Consider the following 22,001-nt stretch of genomic DNA (forward strand, 5'->3'; position numbering starts at 1 on the left):
TGACCCCAGATAGCTTCCTTCCTTTCTCTCTCTAGCATCTCAACTGCCCTTTTCTTCTTTCCTGGCTCAGCTGCAAACAATCCCTTCCTTCCCTCCTGTCATTATCCTCTGTTTTCTATGGTGATCAGGATATAAAATTGGCCTATATTTAAACACTTGCTTTATGTATTGGATAAAACTGTATTCCATGTTCACAATCTACAAATCAGACTAGATCAGTGGCCTTTCGTTTCTCCCTCAGAAACATAAAATCAGTACAGTCCTGATTTCATTATTTCTCTCTGCACACTAGATCAGTGACCCCAGGTGGAACGAAAGTTTTTCTAATAGAACATGAAGTTACTATTAGGAATTTAGACAGCAGAACAAAACTTAGCTACTTAACTAAGAGTACTAAGACACATACTTTGTGATGATGTGGGGCAGGCAGTTGGAAGTGTTATTGAAGAACATCGATCCTTAGTTTGGACACTTTGCTGGGAGGTCAGATCTGGAAATAGGAGTATGGGAAACCAAGGTTAGGGTCAAAGCCCCTGGGGAGAGGGTCTCAAAGGGTGGAGGAGACAAAGAATGGAAATGGAAGGCTCTGGAGTTAAACTTTCCCTATCAACTGAAGTCCTGCTTCTTGCTGTTTATGGACATCGTCTCACTGTTGGAGATCCTGGCAAACCTAACCTAAGGCCTCGATGGCACACTTCTATTTAGGACAAGGGCTCTGAGCTTGTGTGTGGTTGCAGCTGAGTGTCGGTCGGGCATGGTGTAATCCTTTATGAGAATCACCAGCAAGGTGACTGTGACGTCATTGGCAAAGCTTCTGATGGGAAGTAAATTAGTGAACAATAACTTCTTGGCACCTGCACCCAAGTAAATTTTAAAGAGTCAAAGCACAGAAATGGAATTCTTTCTTTACAATTTTATTTACAAAATGTATTAAAACTTTGTACAATACCTCATGGCAATGAGGCTCCGTAATTTATGCCCACACATGCAATTTACGCTTTTACAGCCATTAGTTTGCTTGGCAATTTTTCTGTTCACTGAAGTACAGCTTTAACAACAAAAAGAAAAGAATTGGAAAAAAAATCCTCAAGTGACTACTGCCAAACTCCCATAGCTTGAAGTTAGTAGCAGAAATTTGAAGCAATCAATGTTTTTTTTTAAACATGCAGGTTTTTAAAAAATAACAAACCAATTTACCCGCCTCTTCATTCCCAGTGAAGTTTTCTCTGAAAAACTGATTTGAGTCAATAAACATATATTTCTCTTTATACAGTGCCTATGAAAACATTTGTGTGTAGGTCGGTTGATTTGTTTTATAGAACTTCACATTTGCACGGCGTTAGCTTCCTGCTCTGGACATCATAGCATTCAGAAGTTGAAAATCACAGTTTCATGAAAACAAAACAAAACAAAAACACAACAGCTTTCTTTTTGTTTGTTCAATACCATTTAAAATTTGACAGGTGAGTTATTCGCTTATGACACAATTTTTGGAATGAAAGTTTATATTACACTTTTCTGGAAACGTTTCATTGGAACGAGACTTCTTCCTTCCTTTGCTGAAGACAAGAGCAAATGGGCAGCAAGTCGGCTAAGCATCTAAAGGTCACACTTGGGAAATGAATTCGAGCTCCTAGTTTTTACAGTCTGGAAACTTCCCAATGCACGTCACTGATGAGAGCAAACTACTGAACTACAGAAAGCATACGTCATTATATAGGAGGTAATTAGTGAGCGGAGACTATTTCCTCTGACTGTTCTGATAATGCCAACGGCAGGTACGCAATTAGTGACTTGATAGCCTGTGGAGCAGTGGAGCGATCTTCCGAGAAAGCCAGGAGAGAGGCTGCCCCAAGCAAGGACCTAGGAGTGATGCTGAGGCCCTTGGTTTAGCGGTAGGTTTGGGAATGCATTTTAGTCTTTGCAAACTAGAAAAGGACACATGCAGTCTGACGCAGAGCCATGGGCAGTAACAGGCGACAGCTGGGAAGACAGACCTAGCAAGAGTAAAGTCACACTGAGAACTGGGGTCTGAACCCACTGGCCTGCCTTGCGACGCGGTCCTGTCTCCGAGGTGTACACTTGAAAGGCATACTTAGCGGAGAAAGCAGAGCTAAACACAGTGTTGTTTCTGAGAAAGATCTTCTAAACACATTGGGGAGTGTAGGCAGCATTTCCCTCACCTCAATGCTAAATACTCAACTATATTGACTGAAAATGCACACTGAAGCAAGAAAAACAGATCTGTGAGCTGCAATTCTAGGCTTCTTGGAAAGCCCCGGGATCCGTTTTGGGAAAGCACCGAGAGGTATGCCAGATAGTGTGCCGTCCCTTGCTACACACAAAAGTCAATTTCGAAAGCTCTGTTCATCCCCTCACCGAGTGGGAAGTTATCAAAGCATTTTCACAAAACCATTTCCAGAACACAGAGAAGTCACGGTTTAGTCCCTTTTCCAAAGTGTTTGAATTTTCTTAAGTGTCGCATTTACATTCTAAAGATATACACATTTCAGCAACGTGGAAAGGAAATAGGGTGCACAGAACATCACTACCAACAGGAACTACCAAAAACATCTGGTCAGCAGATCCTAGAAGAAATGCCAGTCTGTCTTCCCAAACACAGGGAGTCAGAGATTTTTTTTTAAATCAGGAGGAATTAATTATTTTAGCTGAGATGGGCCTATTTGCTGAACTGGAATTTTAAATTTGTGTGTGCATGTGTGTGTGTGCGTGTGCGTGCGTGTGTGTGTGTGTGTGTATTAAAGAACATGGTGTTCATATACTGAGCAGTGGTATCAAAGAATGGCTTTTGTTCAATTGACTTTTTTTAATAAGATTTTTTTTCGCATACTGGAATCTTGCATGTCCATTTTTTTGTTGGTTTTATTTTAATTTTTTCAAGCAAAGCAAAAAATTTCAATGATGGTTTGCATTGTCGCGAGTCTCAGAGTGTTCCATAAGGCACTGAAGGAAAAAAAAATCAGTTTTTCCTATTGAAAGGTCATTGCACCATCAGCAATATTCGTGTCATGCCCGACACCAAGGAAAGTGAAATCTGGCTCAGGATCCTTGAAGCAGCCACGTTTTCGGTGATTCCTCTCATCATATGCCGCCAGTGGGACGGGATCTGCAAAGGCAAGGGGGAAACTTCCATTTGAAAGGGCTTTCTCTCAGGAATTGCAAAGTTTCTTATGGTTCCGTCTATGTGGGACGAGAACCGTGAATGTTTTCTCAAATTGGCATCTCTGGGGCTGCACTCGGTTTGACTGGCTTTAGGCAACAAGTCTGTTTCACTTCTCTCACCTGATGCAAATGCTTTGCAATGAGGTTAAATTAGGTTCCTTCACTACTGTGCATTGTACTAAGACGTCACAGATGTCGCGTGAAGTCTAACTCAAGGCATTGATCACTTAGGATGCGAGTATACTAGGAAGTCTTAGTAGCATTCATATAGAGATGTTCAGGGCAAGTAACCTGTGGAGTGTAATTCTGATTGCAGAGCCTGTGACAAGGGACTGTTTACCTAAGACAGAGGATAAGCGATGTTCTGTGTGGCTTGTTCATTGAAATCCATTTGACTGCGAGAAGAAAATTTGCTGTTCATTACTGGAAAGGTGACAGCTTGTCCCTCTTAATACCTACGCCCTTAGTTATTCCAATCTGAAAATAGCATATGGACTTTAAAGCACATTCCAGAAAGAGGCCAGAACGGTGATACCCATGAAGGGGCTTGGCAGGGGTCCTTGCCCCAGATGTTATAGGCCTGTTGGGATGCTGAGGCTGCCCTCCTGTAGGAGGTATTAACTAGTGCAGGGGATTCATTTGCCCCTGACTCTGAAGACTGCGGGGCATTTTTCTGCCTCCTTTTCAGGTGCACACCCCTCTTCTCCATCCTTTCCTTCTATACCAAGGGAATCCTTGTTTTTCTCCTGAGCCAACAATTTCCCCAGGAAGAATGTTTATGCATGGGCTGCAGAAAGGAAAATCGATCATTTTGAAAATGGTGGCATGAGCAAAGTTAACACTTTCTGGGAGGACTAAACGGAACCATCTTAGAGGAAAAATAGAAATCTTTTCCCTTAACTTCAAGTATCTTGAGGTTTTGAAAATGAGAAGCATTTCAAAAATATAGTTGAAGAAACCAAAGAAGCTAGAACTAGCTCTAGTAGATGTCTAGTAAGACACCTCCCACCTAGAATCAGGGCTATGAAGTTGCTAATTGTTCTGTTCCCCTTCAGGTAGGTGTGTTAGTGATGACAGGTGCATAAGAAGTAGTTCTTGATGGCAGTGAGGAAATTGGGGAGAATCTCTTAAAACAGCAGAGCCAACCCGAGGGTGCAGTGAATTTGGAACATCTGGCAGTCAGTCACTGCCAAGGCATGCTTGTGGGGGGTGGGGGGGCACACTTTCAGTAGTTGGTCAGTAACCCAGAGAGGCAGCAGACATCCGGGAGCTGTCTGCTCCCTGGTGGGTGCTGAATCTGAGGCTGAGGCATGTGTTCCCACAACAAGTTCATTAATCCTGACTATTCTCACCCATACAACATGAGCGATGACTCCCTCTTCTTTCAAGGATGCTTTTCATTATCCAGGTCTTACCTGGATCATATTTTTGCAAGTAATTGCCCTGGGGTCATTTTTCCTGAAGAAATTACTGGTACTCCAAACTCCTAAGGCTGACTCGATGATTAGCAATAAAAGTAAAAATCTCAGGGTGCTGCTTGATCTCTGTGCCTCCACATAGACCATGATAGATGTAGGCCAATTCACATAACTGGAAGCCTAATAACTAGGTAACAAATTAGAAGTCATTAGGAGATCTTCCAGAACTTCATGGGAATTAAAAGATGAATGGATAAAGGGGTCACCCTTCACTTAATCAACATTCCCCTACCATTATGTGACTGAGCTGGCTGAGGACAGCAATGAGGTTTATGTTTCCTGCTCAGCTTGCTTTGTGCCTCTTGAACTGATACATGGAAGGATTTTTCTGGTATCCTCAGAGGCTTTTCCTTCTTGTCTGGAGACTTCACATAGACTCAGAGGATCAACCAAGATGACTAAAGGAAGGTCAGAGAGCCAGAAGCTGTGGAAATTTCATTTCTGGGCCCCCACTTGAGGACTGCAACATTCTGCCCAAAGGTTTGCTGACCCCAGCTTTTCTTTCTTTCCCTTCCTCTCTTTCTGTTTCTTTTTTTGTCTTTCCTTTCCCCTCTGCCCTTCCCTCTGTCCTTCATTCCCTCCCCCCTTCTTTCCTTTCCTTCCTTAAGTTACATGCCCTGAGATAATTTTCTCTAGAATCTTACAACTCCTTGGACCAGCAGCATCAACATGGCCTGGGAGATTGTGAGAAATGTAGACTCTCAGGTAGCATCCCAGACCTACTCAATCCTAATCCACGTTTTTATAAATTCCCCAGGTGATTCACAACACACTCTGAGGTTTAAGAAGCACTGCTCTGGGGCTTTAACAAGAGATTGAGGCTATAGTAGCTGAGAAGTAGAGACATAGCTTCTCAGATGGAATGGCTGATAATAAGGAGGTTCTGGAGACTGTATGACTTGACAGATTCTTTGTGGGGAAAGCAGGAGATATTGACTATACAACCTCATGTGGAATGTGTAAGAAATGAGTAACCAATGTGTAACCAATGAATGTGTAACCAATGTTTTTTGGTAAACAAGTGGGACATAGACTTAGGATCTGCTTTCCATTTAACAGGATCCTGTTGGGATTTCAAGGTTTCTGGAGACCACCAGGCCACTGGCAGCTAGAGGCAGGATGGTTTGGCAAGGAGAATACAGATATGAGAGGAAGGAAGGCTGGGTTCTAGTCCCAGAATGGCCACTACCTAGTTGTGTTGCCTTGAGCAAGTCACTGGGTGTGACTGGGTCTGTTACCTGAAAGGGAAAACACTTTGTGACCCACTACCTCAAATGAGGCAATAGATGTGAATGCACTTGGAAAACTGTTAGGCAAATTTCAGATGTATTCTTTTTTTGGATGCCAGTATCTCAGAATTTGGGATAATTAAGGTAAGCTGAAATCACCCATGAACTACCCTATGAAAAAACAAATAATGTGCCCCAAATTGTAATGGGCCTATACAACCTACTCAAGAGTAAAATATTGTAAGCACACTAGAACATTAAATGCTTGCATGCAAACAATGCTAATTACAGATGAATCCACATATTGTACATTCAGCAATGCAATGGGAAAACTCAGTTAGTGGGTTAGTTCAGTGTACTGAGTATGTTGTGGCAAAGGGTTGTAGTTGGCCGCAGGAAAGAACAACCAGCAACTTCATCAAATGAGACCATGCTTTCCATGGTGAAGACACACGATTTATTTGGATGAAATATTAATTAAAAGTGGGCTGAATTTAGTTCCACAATGTGAAATACAAGGAGATCAAAACGCAAATACTGCATTTGTAGAAAGTTGAGTGCATTCAAGAAACTCATATTGATGTAGTCTCATGAGGTAAGATATCTCCCACTTAGAATAAGGGCTATGAAGTTGCTAATTGTTCTGTTCCCCTTCAGATGGGTGTGTTAGTGATGACAGATGCACTTGAAGGTGACAGGACTATATTCTTTTAAACACTTCCAGAATGGACAGGCTATCTCACTTCAAGCTTGCCTTTGAACACGTCTGAGTTATTGGTTGGGGTAGGGGTGGGGGTTTGGCTGTAGCTGCTAGACTCAAGGTAGCATCAGTCAGGTTCATCTAAGTATGGATTTGGGACAGCCAACAGCAGGGAGCCTAGACTGTTCTTTGGGAGACACTTACCTGAATATCAGTTCCAAGAAAGGGACAACAAAGAAACTCAAAAATGAAAGAAATGGTCTCAGATTTACACTTAAGAGAACCACCATGCCCTTACAGAAGCACTGCATTTCTCAAAGTGGCAGTGGCCCACTTCCATTCCTCATTTTACCATCAGATCCAGAGCAGCTGTTTTCTGTAGAACTGCACTGTCCAATACAGTAGCCACATGTGACCATCGAACACTCTGTAGGGGGCTAGTACCAGTTGAAATGTAGTATGGGTACAAAATACACGCCAGATTTCTAAGACTTAGCATGAAGGGAATAATGTAAAATATCCCATTCACTTTTTTTAATAAATTTTATTTTTTATTGGTGTTCAATTTGCCAGCATATAGAATAACACCCAGTGCTCATCCCGTCAAATGCTCATTCACTTTTGATATTGAGAACATGTTGAAATGATATCTTGGATATATTGAGTTAAATAAAATGTAGCCTTAAACTAATTTCACTTGTGTTACTTTTCAAAGTGTAGCTCCTAGAGCACTTCAGATTACACATGTGGTTCACGTAGGTGGCTCACAAACATTCCCATTGAACAGTGCTGCTCTAGAGAATTTCTTCTCCTTTTGGGTCACACATCATAGTACAATTACGATGGTGCTATTAGAAAAGCAGCACTGCCCGACAAGAAAGCACAACCATTGTTTTCAAAGAATCAAATGGTTGCAAAGAATAGACAATACTCGAAACAATAAACCAAAGTGAGAGAGAGACAGAGGGAGAGAGAGAGACAGGAGAAATTAACACATAGTAAGGTGATGCTGATTAGTTTACTAGACCTTGACCGTACCCCTAGATCTTAACACTTTCTGTTCCATACACGTTGTAGCCTTCTCTGTATGTAGCGTAATTTTGAGTGTTGGTGGCAGGAGCAGGCTTAAAGTTTTGGGTGTTCTTTGTGAGTTTCATGCGTTTGGACTCTGCCCGTGATTTGTAACAGAATTCTATCAAAGCCACCATCATGGCCAGCCCCAGACCTCCGACAAGTATATAGAAAACGCCTGCCACATTGCTCAGGCTCAGAGCGCTGGTCTTGTCCTAAGAGAAATGAACAACGCGATTAGTTCTTGGGGAAAACACAAGCAATAGGACATCATAATGCATGACAACAATATAGGATAGTTCTAAGTTGTAAAAGAACTAAACATTGATGTCAGTAAGTGTTATGACTCGACTCTGGCAACTGACTGATGTTTCACAAATGGCCCGCAAGATGGTAGATTGTGCTTCTGTTGACAGTTGTGGTCCTCACCTAGACGTTCAGTTACTTTGACTCCTTAATTCCTTTGGTACCTCAAAATGGTGTCAGCAACTAAATATAACAGCGCTTGGCCACAGGAGCAAAAGTGTAAACACAAGCACAATTTATTCTTCTGCCAGCCTCAAAGTGCCATTTGCCAGAGTTGAGCTGTGACATAATCTCTAGAAATGTAACACTCTTTTCATTTGGGAACTTGAAGCACTCTTTCCCCTCTCTGGCCCGCAACACCCCTTTCTCCCTTGTTGTCCCTGTGACAAACTTGTCAACAACTTGTCTTGAAGATACCAGGTGAGAATATTAGAGGTTCCTGATATTCCTATCTGGAGAGTTCCTTCACGAGGGTTTGTTTAAAAGGGATTAACTCTCCCCTTTCCCCCGGTGGCTGAGAAATTGCTCCCTTTGGGGACTGGTTGCTAAGTTTGCATCCTCAGGGCAGCAAGTCTTTGTGCTTCTGCAACAAGGGCATAGCACAAAGAATTGGTTCCCTCCCATCTTCCTGAGAGTTGAAGGAAAACTGTCAGGAGGACCTATTGGGTCCTGAATTGGCTCCATATAAATCAGAAAGCTTTTCCAGAAGGCTGATGATTTAAAAAAAATCCAGCTCATTTTCAGCTTTACTCAGGGAATGTGGCAAATAATTAAAAAAAAAATACTATACTTATCTGTTCTCTATTTAAAATAGGGGCGGGGGGGAATCGAGGAAGCCGGTCAGTGACTTTCAGGTCAAACTGCAAATCTGACTAAGTTATCTGCCTGTATGAAAAAGCAAAAACTGAACTGCTGAACAATGGAAAGAAAAAAGTTGGTGCCTTGAGCCCTACCTTGAGGTAGGACACACCAAGGGCCCGGAGCCTTTCTTTGAAAAAAAATAAAATAAAATAGCATTTTGTAGTCTTTTTAGAGGGAATGTAACCATTTTGCTGCTGAATGCCATTGAATGGAATACCCAAATTGTTAAGTCAGTGAATTGAATATCTTACTGAAATGGTAATACAGTGAGCAGGTAATGGCCATGGCTGACACTCAACACTCTGTGGCCCAGCTAGTCCTGGTATCATTTAAAGAATTAAATGGAGAGAGGATACGGCCATGTCTTGATTCTATTGTTATAGGAGACAGCGCTATACTTGTTTACCTTAATAAAAAGGCCAATTAGAATTGAATTGCATGGTTGGGGAGGAGGGTATGTGTGAGCCTCATGTTTACAAAACCTTGTAAATAGTCACTCTTCTAGGGCCAGTGACAGGAAACTAGAGAAGTGGGAATTTCTGTCCCCTATGAAACAATGGATCATTTCCTTATTAAGGAGGCTGGTGAGGCTACCTGCAAGGATGCTCCACGATCCACTAGGAAATGGACCGGTTCCGGCAACCCTCCCTCTGCCGTGAGGTTATTATATGTATGTGGTACTTCATGAAGGAAAAGTGTCCTTGGATATAACCCACGTTAAGTTGTGGCAACAAGAACAGTTTCAAGTTCCAGGTATTTAAGTTTCACAGAATTCCCTGTCATGGGATGTGGAAAACCAGTAGCAAAATGGTTCACTGCACAGGGGAAATGAGTGACATTTCATGAAATGAATTAACTGATACCACAATATTAGTTCAAAAAAAGGCAAGGCAAAAATTGAAACTAAAAAGAACTTTCTTAGGGGAGCAAAGGGGGGCAGGAAGGAGGCGGGGAAGAGTGTTTCATGCTTATCAATGTGATGTTATCCTGACAATGTATACCCTTAAGGAGCATGCGACTAAATTTCAAAAGTATTATGTACCGAGATTCAAGTGACACCTTTGGAAGAGAGAAGTGTGACAGACTTAATGATATTCGAGATCTAAATAGATGCTGAACTCAATAGGACAGCAGCTGGGAGGAGGCTAATCATTCCGCTTACAGAGACCAGTCTTTGTTATTTATTTCTTTGACTGTTTTCACATGAGATTGATATAATGTACGAATAACCAAAGGTATTTACAACTACAAAGTCTCTGACATTGTAAGAGGTTAAGAGAAAGTACTGTCACAACTGGATGTTTTTTTTTTTTTTTTTGGTTGTGGTTGTTGTTAGGTTTTCTCTTTGAACTTTCGAAATGTGAAATACAGTAAAACCCCCTTATAACACAGCTCAGTTTTTCACAGCTTTGGAAGTGCGGTGGGCCAGATTGGGTTCCAATCTCAACACTAGCTCCGTCCTGAAGGTCAAGGTCAATGGTTGGTGCTTGGCGGCAGGTCTCCGCGGTGGGCCACCTGCCTTGTGACTTTAGCGCTGCTGTTATAAAGGGGTCCCACTGTGTTGGGGGGGGTGTGTTGGGAAGGAAAGCCGTTTTGGGGTAGAAAATAAACAGTGGTTCAAAATGTGATTGCTAATCAGTACAAAAAGACCTTCAGCGACTGACCTTACTCCCGGAGTCCTTGGCTCCACACTCCCCCTTATCGTACCACCATTTGTTTTTCAGCTTGTCTAAGATGCCTTGTTCACTGAGTTTCAATACTGCAAGGTTTACAGGCGTTCTTCACGTGGGAAATAACATAAATAACATTATATTATGTTATTTTATGTTATTCAAGCTTCAAACTACTTTAAAACTATAGAAAGCGATAAAGCAGGGGGCCCTGGCCACAGAGTAATTTTAGAACACTGCAGGCAACCTGAGCATTACCTTATAAAAAGTTAACACTACAGCAACGCTATATTTACCAGGGCCTGCCCATATCGCTTTGAGTAATCGGCACACACTGTTAAATAATGAGGATAGAAAAACAGGCACTCCTTGGATAGGCTGTGTGTGGTGAGGAGGGGGTCTCCCCTCAAGTGACAATCGTCGGCGGCAGCTCGAGGTAGCTTTATGACGGACATGTGTTAGGTTTGATCTAACCGGGTGTCTTGTTGTACTTCCAGACAGAAAGCAAGCTCTATGGAGGAGCAGGGGAGGGGACGGGGCCAGAAGAGAAAGTCGACTCTATGGGCATGACATGCCTTCTGATTAGTTGTCCTTTATTACACAAACCTTTAGCCCAGATGAAGATGATCTCAGAAAGAACTCTACTACAAACATGTCTTCACTCCGCAAGCTCTGAATTCTTTACACACGTACTGGTCTTAGAATTGATAGAACGTGGACCTCTGAGTTTTGGATGAGAGGACTTTCCACAAGAAGAAAACTGGCCTGTGGCTTGTTCCTCTTGCTAACTGGCTGTCTCTCTGATATGGCCCTATGTCTTTGGCCAACTCAGATGACCAGAGGGTGAACCAGATTGTTTAAAAATGGATTATTAATATGGCACCATCTAAAATGGCACACTGATTCTGCCACTGTGCATAGTACTGTAGAGGAACAGTTTACTGTTCCAGGAAGATAAGACTTCCTCAACTGAGAGTATCCTACAGCCCCAGGAGGCCAGGCCAGTGCTCCCTAGCCCTCCACCTTTTAAAGCATCAGGCCTGCAGTCCAAGCCCCTGGGCAAACGCAGGAAACCCTACTGGTCTGAGGTTAATATTTCCTCCCTTAGAAATTTCTTCAGCTGTAGAATGGGAATAATGGCCTTTACCCTGTCTTCTTGTTAGAGCTAATGGATTTTAAATAAAATATCTTCCATAACTTCGGATAAAAATGTATTATATTTAGAGGGTGGCATAATTCTATTATAAGATAACAAACTACTGTGTGTTCATATTCACACGAACGATGTTGCGAATACTAGTGCATGTTATTCTGAACGCCACCAATTCACAAGGAGGAAAGCAGACACGTTTCTGTTACTATGAACATGCCATAGAATTTCTTAGCTTATTCGGGGTAAGTTGGACCCACCAACATATTCAGTCATTGGGAAGACTTCCTCTAGTCACAGAGATGTGCCCTCTATCAGACCAAGTTCCCAAAGCCTTGTTCCTTTCTCTCCCCCTTTGCTGTTGAGAGCAGAGGGACCATCTCATCCTGAGATATACTGAGAAATGTATAATCATTTAAAAACAATATGCAATTTTAGGGTACTTGAGATTTGAAAAACTATAAACCTGGAGTGTCAGGGAGGTGACATTTTCTCAGTTGGTTCTGGGCATGGCAGCCAGAATATCTGCATTTTGTATCTCACCAGGAAATTGAGATCTTTTTATGTTTTTTTTTCTTTCTTCTTTTTCTTTTTATGTTTTAAACAAGTTCTTTCAATGCTCAGAACCTTAGCCTTCTCAAATGCCAATCAGTTTGGCTTGGGATACAAAGCAACAAAAGATACTTAAAACTTTGAGCCTCTTTAAGATATCATTGGCAGTGAAAGTTAAGTCTTAGGTTTTTAGTTTCATTCATTTATTTATTTTTAAAGATTTTATTTTTAAGTAATCTCTACACCCAACGTGGGGCTTGAATTTACAACTTTGAGATCAAGAGTCACACACTCTATCCACCTAGCCAGCCAGATGCCCCAAGTCTAAGACTTTTAAAGGACAGACAGGCCATCTATGACCCTGAGATCAGTGTTTGAACTTCTTTCTCCCTTACTTCTCACTGTTTGGCCCCCTTCTGTCTCTCCTTTTCACTTATTAGTTTTTGTTTTATCACCACCTCTCCCTCAGTGCTATGCCTTAAGCCAGACACTGGTGCCCAGGCTTCAAAGGCAGGGGAGATGCTTCCCAATGGCACCTGGGTGCCCAATTCCATCAGGATCCCAGGAAAAAGCACAAAGAATTTTCTTTCTCCTTTCTATGCTTTCCTTTTTCTTATTTTAAAGGGTGCAGTGTCCTCACGTGGCTCTCTAAGCCTTTACCGGTCCCCATCCTCATTCAAGGTCCTATATTCTTCATATGACTATTCAATTTCCTTAGTACAGTGGCTCTTACTAGATCTCAGGAATAGAGCAGTCTGATCAAAGGCACTCACACTATGGTCCAAATAGAGATCTCTTCCTAGAGAACCTGGGTTTTAAAGAAGCTTGTCAACCATTAAGTGAGCTATGTTGTTCATAGTGTTACATGTGGGTTTATTTATTTATTTTTTTCATTATGGAAATAAGTTTTATTGAGGTGGATGGGATAGTACAAAACCAAAACATTGTTTTAGCTTCATCTATACACAGGGCAACCTCTGATCTACATGTGGGTTTAGAGCAATAGTTCTTAAAGTGTGGTCCAAGAACCCCGGAGGACCCCTGAAACCTTTTCATCAGAAGATCTGCATAGTCAACACTATTTTTAATAATACTAAGACCTTCCTTGTCTTTCTCACTCTTATTGCCTCATGAAGTACAGTGGAGTTACCTGGAGGCTTCGTGACATGTGATCTTGCCACAAATTGAATGAAAAAGCAGAAATGAAAATCCTTTTCTCTTATATGGAGCCAGATATTAAAGAGATTTGCAAAATCATAGGACCATATACTCCTTACTAATTTTGTTTTGGAAAAATTTAGTTAGTTTTCATAAAAAGTATGTTATTTATGTTAACATATATTGGGTTTATTATTATTATTATTATTTTGGGTTTATTATTTTTAAGATAAATTAAGGAATACATCTTTTTAGAATTCCATTTTAATTTCTGATACAGTAAATATTAGTAGATATGCCACACATAAACAAAATCTTTTGGGAGTTCCCTTTAATTTTTAAGTGTGTAAAAGGGTCCTGGGATAAAGAGAAGTTTGAGAAGCACTGGCTTTGGAGAAGGAATGCTTTTTCTGTGCTGCGGCCTATTCTAGGTTGCTACCATCCACCCTTGCTAAAACCTCAGTAGTTTAGACTCAGTAGGTCGGCAGTTTGGAATCCTACTTCTGACAAATGGCCTGTCACTGCCGGAGGACATCCAGTGGCCTCTGCAGAATGGCTGCTAACTGCTCTCCGCTTCTATGGCCTCCGCGGTTACTGTGGAGGTTACCTTACTGTCATGGTTCTCAATCAGGGGTCCTTTTGTCCTCCAGGGGCTATTTGGCAATGTCTAGAGTCACTTCCCATGGTCACAACTGGGCGGGGGGTGGGAGGGACACTACCTTGAAGAAGTTTAGTCTTTGATTGGAAAAAAATCACAGGGCTTATGAAATCTGGCAGGGAACCAATGTGCGTTTGGGAACTTCTAAATAAAAATAAAGGAGAAAAACAAACATTTCAAGCAGCAGCACAGCCAAGGAGCATAAAAGCTGTAATCAGGAATCACAGATAATGCCACTTAACAAGGTTTAGGATAGCTGCCAAGAAAAGAAAATACAAGGCCCAAATCTCCTAGAACTGTTTGTTGCTGTGGAGTGGAAGAAATTCTTGAGATGGCAGAGAAATGCTGCCAGGATTTTCTTTTTTACTGCACCTTCCTGGATGTATTGCCCAGCTCATTCCAATTCAACCAAATGTATTGACACTCCCCTGATGCACCCGCACACCCACACACATGCACACACAATCTGGGATTTTAAAGGAAGAGGAATCACATGGGCATTCTGTCATTTTAAATGTCACTGTCTCCGTGAAGCAGTTTTTGCTCCCTGCCTCAGTATTTTCTCCCTCCTTCCTATTTACACATGTGTCTCTTACTCCCACTAGACTGTGTGTTTTCAAGTGCAGGGACCGTGGCTTACGTATTTGTATCCCTGCTTAGACCCATTCTCTCAACAAATGCTTGCTGCATAGCTAACTCTCTTTTAGCATTGCTTTTCAGCCTAATATTTCCCCAAGTTATCACACTTCTTACTATTGTTTGAATTTAATGATCACCCTAAGAAGGTAGATTTATGGCCTCTACATTGTAAGTCAAGAAATTGAGGCACAGATAGGTTAAGCAATCTGCTCAAGCCTGCACAGCAAGTTATGGGGCAGGCCAGAGGGCAAATGAATATATATTTAACTCTGTACTGTGCATTCTCTAGTGGAACACACGAAAGGGTGCAGTCCTCTTTATTTCTGTTCTTCGTGCTTGGATGTTCATAATGAAGTTTGTCTTTAGGGACTACCACACTCCAAGTAACTATCAACCTAGCAAGGGCATATCTTGCAGCTGGGGCCTTTCACTGTGTGGCAGCAATATGTCTCCAGGGGAGGCTTCAGAGCAATTACTGCAGGCCCTTAACTGGTACCTAAGAGAATTATAAGTCAGAAATATTTATTGTACTCACCTCAATAGAGAACAAAAAGAATTAAACAAAGTAGGTCAGATTCCTATCATGGAAATTAGGCATTCTCACCTCTGACAGGCTTGCTATGAACCTTTTGCTGGGTACAGCCCTCCCAAGAAAAAGGCAAGGGTCCAGAGGCTTAGGGAGAGAACAGGAGAGTTTCGTGATGTAATTTCAGGAGGTCTGGGGATGTCCCCCTGTCCAAAAATATTTTCCTCACGGGTACCTGAAATTCCGTCCTGAGAATTGCACACCTGAGAATTGCCCACCTTTAAGTTTGAGCAATATTCCTTGTTAAAATACAAAGCTCCTTTGGGAAATGGGAAATGGACCAGAGCAACTATTTACAGACTCCAGTTGGAGTCTTTGTTATATTTTGTTTAAAAAGTGTTCAAGGAAGAAGAGTGTAAAACTCCCCTAAGAGTATTCATAGAAATGTGTATGGATTGTTGATCAGATGAAGAGGGTAGGAGCAAAGGTGAATCACGTCATTTAAAAGTATGTGAAGGCAGTGCGGACTGGTGGCAGGATAATGAATACTGAGCGTGGGGAACAGTCTTGGAGTGGCATCTATTTTTCTTTTTAAATAGAGGTAGTAATGTAATGCATAATGCTTTGAAAATGAGTTCTACTTTTGAATAAAAGAAACCATATCTAGCTGATACAAGTTTTTGCTTATCTCTGCCATCCACACCTGGCAGTACCTCAGCTACAAAGGACTGTGCTCACTAATCCAAGGCATCCAGCTCTCGGTGGCGGTTGTCCAGATTCCCAGCTCATTCCTGGGATGTGCCAGCCAGTTCAGTGTTATCTTAGTGATGGCCAGTGCTACATATGGAGACAGTTTTAGGATAAGAAGGCTATTTTCTTTACTGTGAAAGTAGAAACTGTTTATTAAAAAAACCCCAAAGTAACCAAAACTTTTGATATCTTTCAAAGGAAGTGTCCAATTTATTTTTCAATTTTGAGTTCAGGAAATACCCCCAAAATAGGTAGTTTGGAGCCACAAAGAGGAAAAATGTGGGGAGAGAGATGTGAGGGTGCTGAGTTCCCCAGAGTGGGAAAGAAGAAAAAAAATGGCCTGGTGAATTAATGACCAAGTTGATTCCTCCAAATAGTGATCCTGGAAGGGTTGATATAAAAATCTGTACTGTGGCTATGTCTCTGAGCCTGAAAAATACAGGAACCCCGGGGCAGTACTATTTATCTGCCCAAAAGACTGTGGGATAGATTCTGCTCTGAATGGCTTCACTTCTCCTTTCTGAGGGGGGACACCTAAAGAGTAAATGTCTGTTTAATTAATGATGCCAGAAGATCTTCAATGTTGCCCTGAGGAGGGATAGATATATGTGTAAATACATCGGTTACAGAGAAAGACAAATACATCGGTTTACAGAGAAGTAAAAGAAATATACGAGGAAGGGTAGTGTATTTGCATAGGTGATGAACTCAGCCTAACATCTGGATCTGGGTGATGACAATGGAAGCTTATCACAACCTAAGCTGGAAGCCATCCCCTCACCCCATGCCTCATCTCAACCTCACTCCAACTTACTGACACTTGCTTCTTGGTACCTGGTGATTTTTTTGAATGACTTTTTAGAATTATCTTCAGCCCAGTGGAGGGAGGATAGCCATCCTCTCTTTCACTGGCTTTTCTACTGAAGATATTTCAGGTTTTGGGGACAAGTCACCTTTCTGAATTGCTCACATGCTTCCCTAGCCATTTCTGAAAAACTCCTAACATCACTCAGGAAATCACAGACATATGCAGACATGTGCGACTAGAGACATCTCTGCCCAGGTACGTCTTGATTTATTCACTTGAAGCCAATTGAATTGATGACCAAGCAAGAGAAGATTCTTTGCTAGATAAAAAGATTTACTCTAAGGTCCTTTATATTCTTTCCTGATGGTTTCTTTGGGATATGTGACCTCTCCATACAGTAGCTGTTGGGGATCATGGCAGTTCAAAATATGCCCTAAACTACACTAGAATCTGGAGCCCTTAAAAAAAATCTCTATCCAATTCTTTTCATAGGGATTTCTGGATGCAGGATTCTAGGAGAATGAGGGTTTAAGTTATTTCAATCTTTCTACCCTTGGATCAGCCTGAGCTTTCTCCACAACCTGGGAGCATGTACATATGACTGCAGGTATTACTGCACCCTGGCCCCCAAGCAACCCTCAGTCCCCAGGGGCAGCTACAATGATTTGCAGAGTTATGCAGAGCTTAGCTGCTAGAAGCTCCCTCTGAGTGAGAATTTATATCTATGTAGTTCACAAATGCAGCTCAAACCTATTTAACTCCTTGCTAATGAGATCATAATTTAATGCAAGTGCAAAGAGCAAATTCAATAATGCATGCACATAACATGAGGAGTTGAAAGCCGTGAGTCATTTTACTAAGGGCCTAACAATGCTAGTGACTGAAACCTATTGATGAGCATCTATGCTAGAGAAGCAGCTCCAGAAGTCACTTGTGGATATGTGAGTAAAGCTAGTGCTCTTCCAGATGATCATCTCTCAAATTCAAAGTGGTAGACCCCTTGATTCCACAAGTTGTGAATTTCACTGATGGATTTCTGCCAAACCGGGCCTTTGTCCAACCTCTCCCTTTAGAACAGGAATTCAAAACCATTATTGGTTGTGTACTATCTCACACTACCCAATTTGTCTGGAAGGACTTCTTACTCAATTTGTCCCTGATAGAGAGAAGGGCCTCAGGGAAGATGCTAAGCATCTGGAGAAGCCAATTTTGGCTAAAACGTGGCCACAGATACTTCCCCAAGTCATAATTGATATGATGCACTTGAAAACTCTGTTTTAAGATCCATTAAAAACTCAAACTATTAAATTTGGTTGGGCTTTTTTTTTTTAACGTATAAATATGTTTTCTTTAGTTCATCCCAATGGCACCAAGAAAGAAAAGCGTAGATGGAGAAGACAGACAGAAACTGGTCTCACATTACATCAGAAACTCACATGACATGTGTTTCTGAAGACATCGAGTTCATGCCCCTGACTCTAGGCAAAATGTTGATTGAGAGTTAAACCTGATGGGTGCCAACATCCTTTCTCCTGAATAGCCCTCTCTTGAGCATGACCCATAGAAAAATAATCAGTCTTAGCTTACACTCCATTAGATTGCAGCAAATGGGGTCTATGTATCAGATCTGAAAGCAGCTGACTACTGGTTGCCATGCCAGGGCACATACCACTCTCTCCTAGCATGCATTCTAGCATCCACTTATCTGCCCTTTCCAGCGGTGATGCTAGATAGGACACACCAGCAGAGTCGGTCTCTCCCTCTCATTCTCTCTCTCTCTCTCTCTCTCAAATGTAAAGTATGCTATTGCCTTAGTTTTGTATTTTGAGAAGTATTTGCTTCAAGGCCAGATGAAATTAGGCTTTAAGGTGAATTTAGTGCTTGGAGCACACTTTTGCCACCTGTGACCAATGGGGATTTGCCTCACGTGCCAAGGGCCAAATGCTGTACCGCTCTCTAGAAAGTCAAAAGAGAATGGATTTTAATTGTTCTCCAAATATTTGCCCCCACCCTACTCCACCAACTTCAACTCCCACCCTCATTACATATTTTCCAATCATTTCAAATCTTTCATGTCTCTTTTCCATGGCTGTCGTGCCTTTCAGAGAGTGTGGTTCTATAACCTTCTCTCCAAATGAACAGAAACCAAATGATTTGGTCTTAGTGGGGCAGAAAGGGTATAGACACACACCATTTCACTCTGCCTCTGTAGCGATGTCTCTCCTCTTGGCAATTATTGTGTAACAGCATTCTTACCTTCAGCCTTTCCACTCCTGCTGCTCTTTCTGCTCTGGTGTTGAATATTTAGTCATTATTTGTCAATTAGAAACACATTCAAGTTATCAGGATAACACCAAAGGTAAATAATCATGTCTTAATCATAGAAATCATGGTTAAGGCCACAGTCAATTTAAAAAAATCACTAGAATGGATTAATTAAAACAACTTTTTTCTGGATTACAATTGTTTTCCGGTGGTAGAATTTATTCTTTAACACCATCTGGCAAAATCAACGGTTTTGGCAGTCACTGGACTGGTTCAGTTCTTAAGGCAAAAAGGTCCCTTGCTTGCAGCAGCCACTTGAGAGAAAGTGAGGGTTTGCTCTTGGGAAGAAGACCTGAGTAAAGTTCAAGGAGCAAATTTAGTCACTACCAGGAAAGAAAACTGTCAGGTTCTTCATACTTCCGGGAGGCAGCACCAGCACAGAGACATGCAAACCAACGAAGAGCATAATATACTCACCCTACTCCTTGATCCCAAACCAGTCTCGGTGATTCACGGGAACTTCTTCTAAGACCCAGGAAGTGCCATCGATCTGTAATGATTCTTGCCTACACACATAACAGTGTCAATAAAGAGTCATTGGGATCCATCTTAACCCTGGGCATCCAAAATGTCTACCTTAGGGATGGCTCCTGCCAATAAAAGGTCCATCTTGTTGCTGGTAAAAGGCAGATGCAGATTTCACATCCGTTACCCAAGGCCCAAGAATGTCAAAGAATTCTGGGTGTGGAAGAGAAGTGGTTAAGAGACGGTGGCATAGGAGAGGAGGTTTGTAGACATACACGGAAGAAGAAATACACATAAAACCGAGGATCTCGTTTATACATATGGGGAACATAGTATTACCTCATTCATCTAAGGACCACCACATAGGAAGCAGAGGGCATTTGGAAGTAGGCTGTTCTAAAGTATAACTTTTCACTGTCTTTGAATATAAGACTTGGTAAGCAAATGCATGAGATAAAAAAATGATTGCTAGTGATAGGAAGGAAGGAGTGTTTGAATTTCTTAAGAGAACAAACTCTTTTTAGGTCCTTTGAAAGCACCCACATAAAAAGAAACAACTAATTTTAATTGCAAGCCACTTTTTGAATTTGTGAAAACAAGTTCCCTAAATGCTCTCCTAGCATCACATTGGTTATTCTAGTTGCTATATATTTTTAAAGATGACAAAGCTGCATTTCTCTATCAAGATTCTATAAATCATAATGATTATACAAGTGTTTATTTACTTTATTAAAGTTTAACTGCATGTCCCATTGTCATCCCTCGCTTCCTGATGTGCTTTGCAAGTTAAGGTATCTGTCATACAACTCTCATTCTAGTCAAGGGGTTCAGAATGGTTCCGTTTAAACATTCTGTTCCAATGTTCTCCTAAAGCACACAAAGAGTGCTGATTTTCAGCTTGGAAAATACAGACATTGGAAGCCTACATCCCTGGATAGAACTAAAGCCAAGACAATTTTAGGGCGAGGTGGGGTAGGGTTTATAAAGCCTTGTCCCCCAAGTCGCAGAGAGCTTGTTTCATAGACCAGACCCCTTCTAGGAAGGTAAGGCTACACAGGAAAGCTAAACAGGTGCCCTTTCCCCAAGATTAACAGAGTGAAGCAGGGCAAGTGGGGGTGGATCAGAAGAATTCGAAAGTTTGAGGTGACAGGCAGCTGTGGAGGGAGGCTGATGTGCTTATGTGGTAATTCAGCAGCTGAATCCCCATTCTGCTGTGATTTACAGTGACAGACTTTCACTGGCTGTGTCACAAACCCCTGGTGATAGGGGTTTATCGCTGGAACAACCTACTGACTCTTAATTACCGCATTTAGGCACACATTGTAATAACACACTAACACAAAAGGGTGATTTGCAGGTTAAAAATTCCCAAACCACAGCTCTAATTTTCATGATCCTTGCCTGTACATTTATAGTCCATCAAGGAAGGATCAGGTCTGATTTGTTTGGGTCCTATTAGTTGAGGTTCAGGAAATTGCTAAAAGCAAGCAGTTTTTTAGTTCTAGCCTGTAGGTCTGGTTCAGAGGCCACCTCAGTGACTGACCTTGTCTTAATTCCTTGTATTCAGAAAATGAAATAAAATAAACAAAGTGAAATTAAATATCTATTGTGCTGGTTTAAACATGCACATTTAAAGCAGCCTGAAAAATTGCTGGTTCCTTCTGTAGAAGGGTAACTTTTTGAGAGTAGGCTGAAAATGCAGGATGTCTCATGTCAGGGGGAAAAAGTCAACAGTTTATCATAATTACCCATTTATCATTATTTTAAGGTTGCGGAAGAGAGAGAGATAAGTATTGTAGATTTTTCTTTCTCTCCTGGTTTCAGAGATAATAGGTGTGGGAGTGTTTTTGAAAAAATAAAAGCACTCATAAATGTCAGGCTTTGTGATTATTGTCATTTTTAGTAATCAGTACTGAGGGCTGAAATGGCTTAAATATGCCATTTGCCTTGTAACCGAGGTAGTTGAGAATGAACCTGATTTTCATGGAAATATATCACGTGCAATCAGATTCACATTGCCTGTTGGATGGGTATATGTGATCAATCGCTGTCTGCAATATTATCACAAGAGGTGACCCTGAAACTCAGCAGAGATTTGTGACAACATTAGCTGTGTGACCTTCTCAAAGTCACCACCATCTCTGGGTCTCACTCTCTGTGAAATGATGGTATATTCAACAGTCAATTGTCATGTTAACTGGGGATGGGTTACAATAAAGAAGTGTAATTTTCAAGCCATTTTACCAATACAGTCAAACCTCCCTGATTTGGACTAACATAGGGACTGTCTGAATGAGAAAGACCCGAATTACAAAACAGGTTTAAAGAATGACAGTTTTATTACTTTAAGTCTGTTTTGTAATTCAAACTCACTATAATACATTGCCATAGTGGAGGTCCTTGCGAGAGCTACTTTAGCGGATAGCTTTGTAATGAATATGAATGTATCTCACAAATGCTTGCAACATTTGA

At 41.4% G+C, this 22,001-nt stretch overlaps 1 protein-coding gene across 7 annotated transcripts in view; it reads right to left on the minus strand.

Annotated features, from left to right (window-relative positions):
- Positions 1–898: 898 nt before the first annotated feature.
- The window catches only part of GRIA3 (glutamate ionotropic receptor AMPA type subunit 3), a 276,587-nt gene continuing 255,484 nt past the window's right edge, over positions 899–22,001 (minus strand). For 5 of the 7 annotated variants that reach the window (XM_077888879.1, XM_077888880.1, XM_077888878.1 and 2 more), the window contains 3 exons: positions 10,493–10,607; positions 7,629–7,876; positions 899–3,127 (listed from right to left, as the gene is read on the minus strand). In XM_077888879.1, the coding sequence (XP_077745005.1) occupies positions 7,631–7,876; positions 10,493–10,607 (361 nt within the window). In that variant the 3' untranslated portion in view covers positions 899–3,127; positions 7,629–7,630. Of the gene's footprint in view, positions 3,128–7,628; positions 7,877–10,492; positions 10,608–22,001 lie in introns of those variants that run through there. The other 2 variants (XM_077888881.1, XR_013374893.1) reach the window with 2 other exon arrangements.

Source organism: Canis aureus, chromosome X (genome assembly GCF_053574225.1).
Source record: "Canis aureus isolate CA01 chromosome X, VMU_Caureus_v.1.0, whole genome shotgun sequence".
In the NCBI taxonomy this organism is placed as follows: domain Eukaryota; kingdom Metazoa; phylum Chordata; class Mammalia; order Carnivora; family Canidae; genus Canis; species Canis aureus.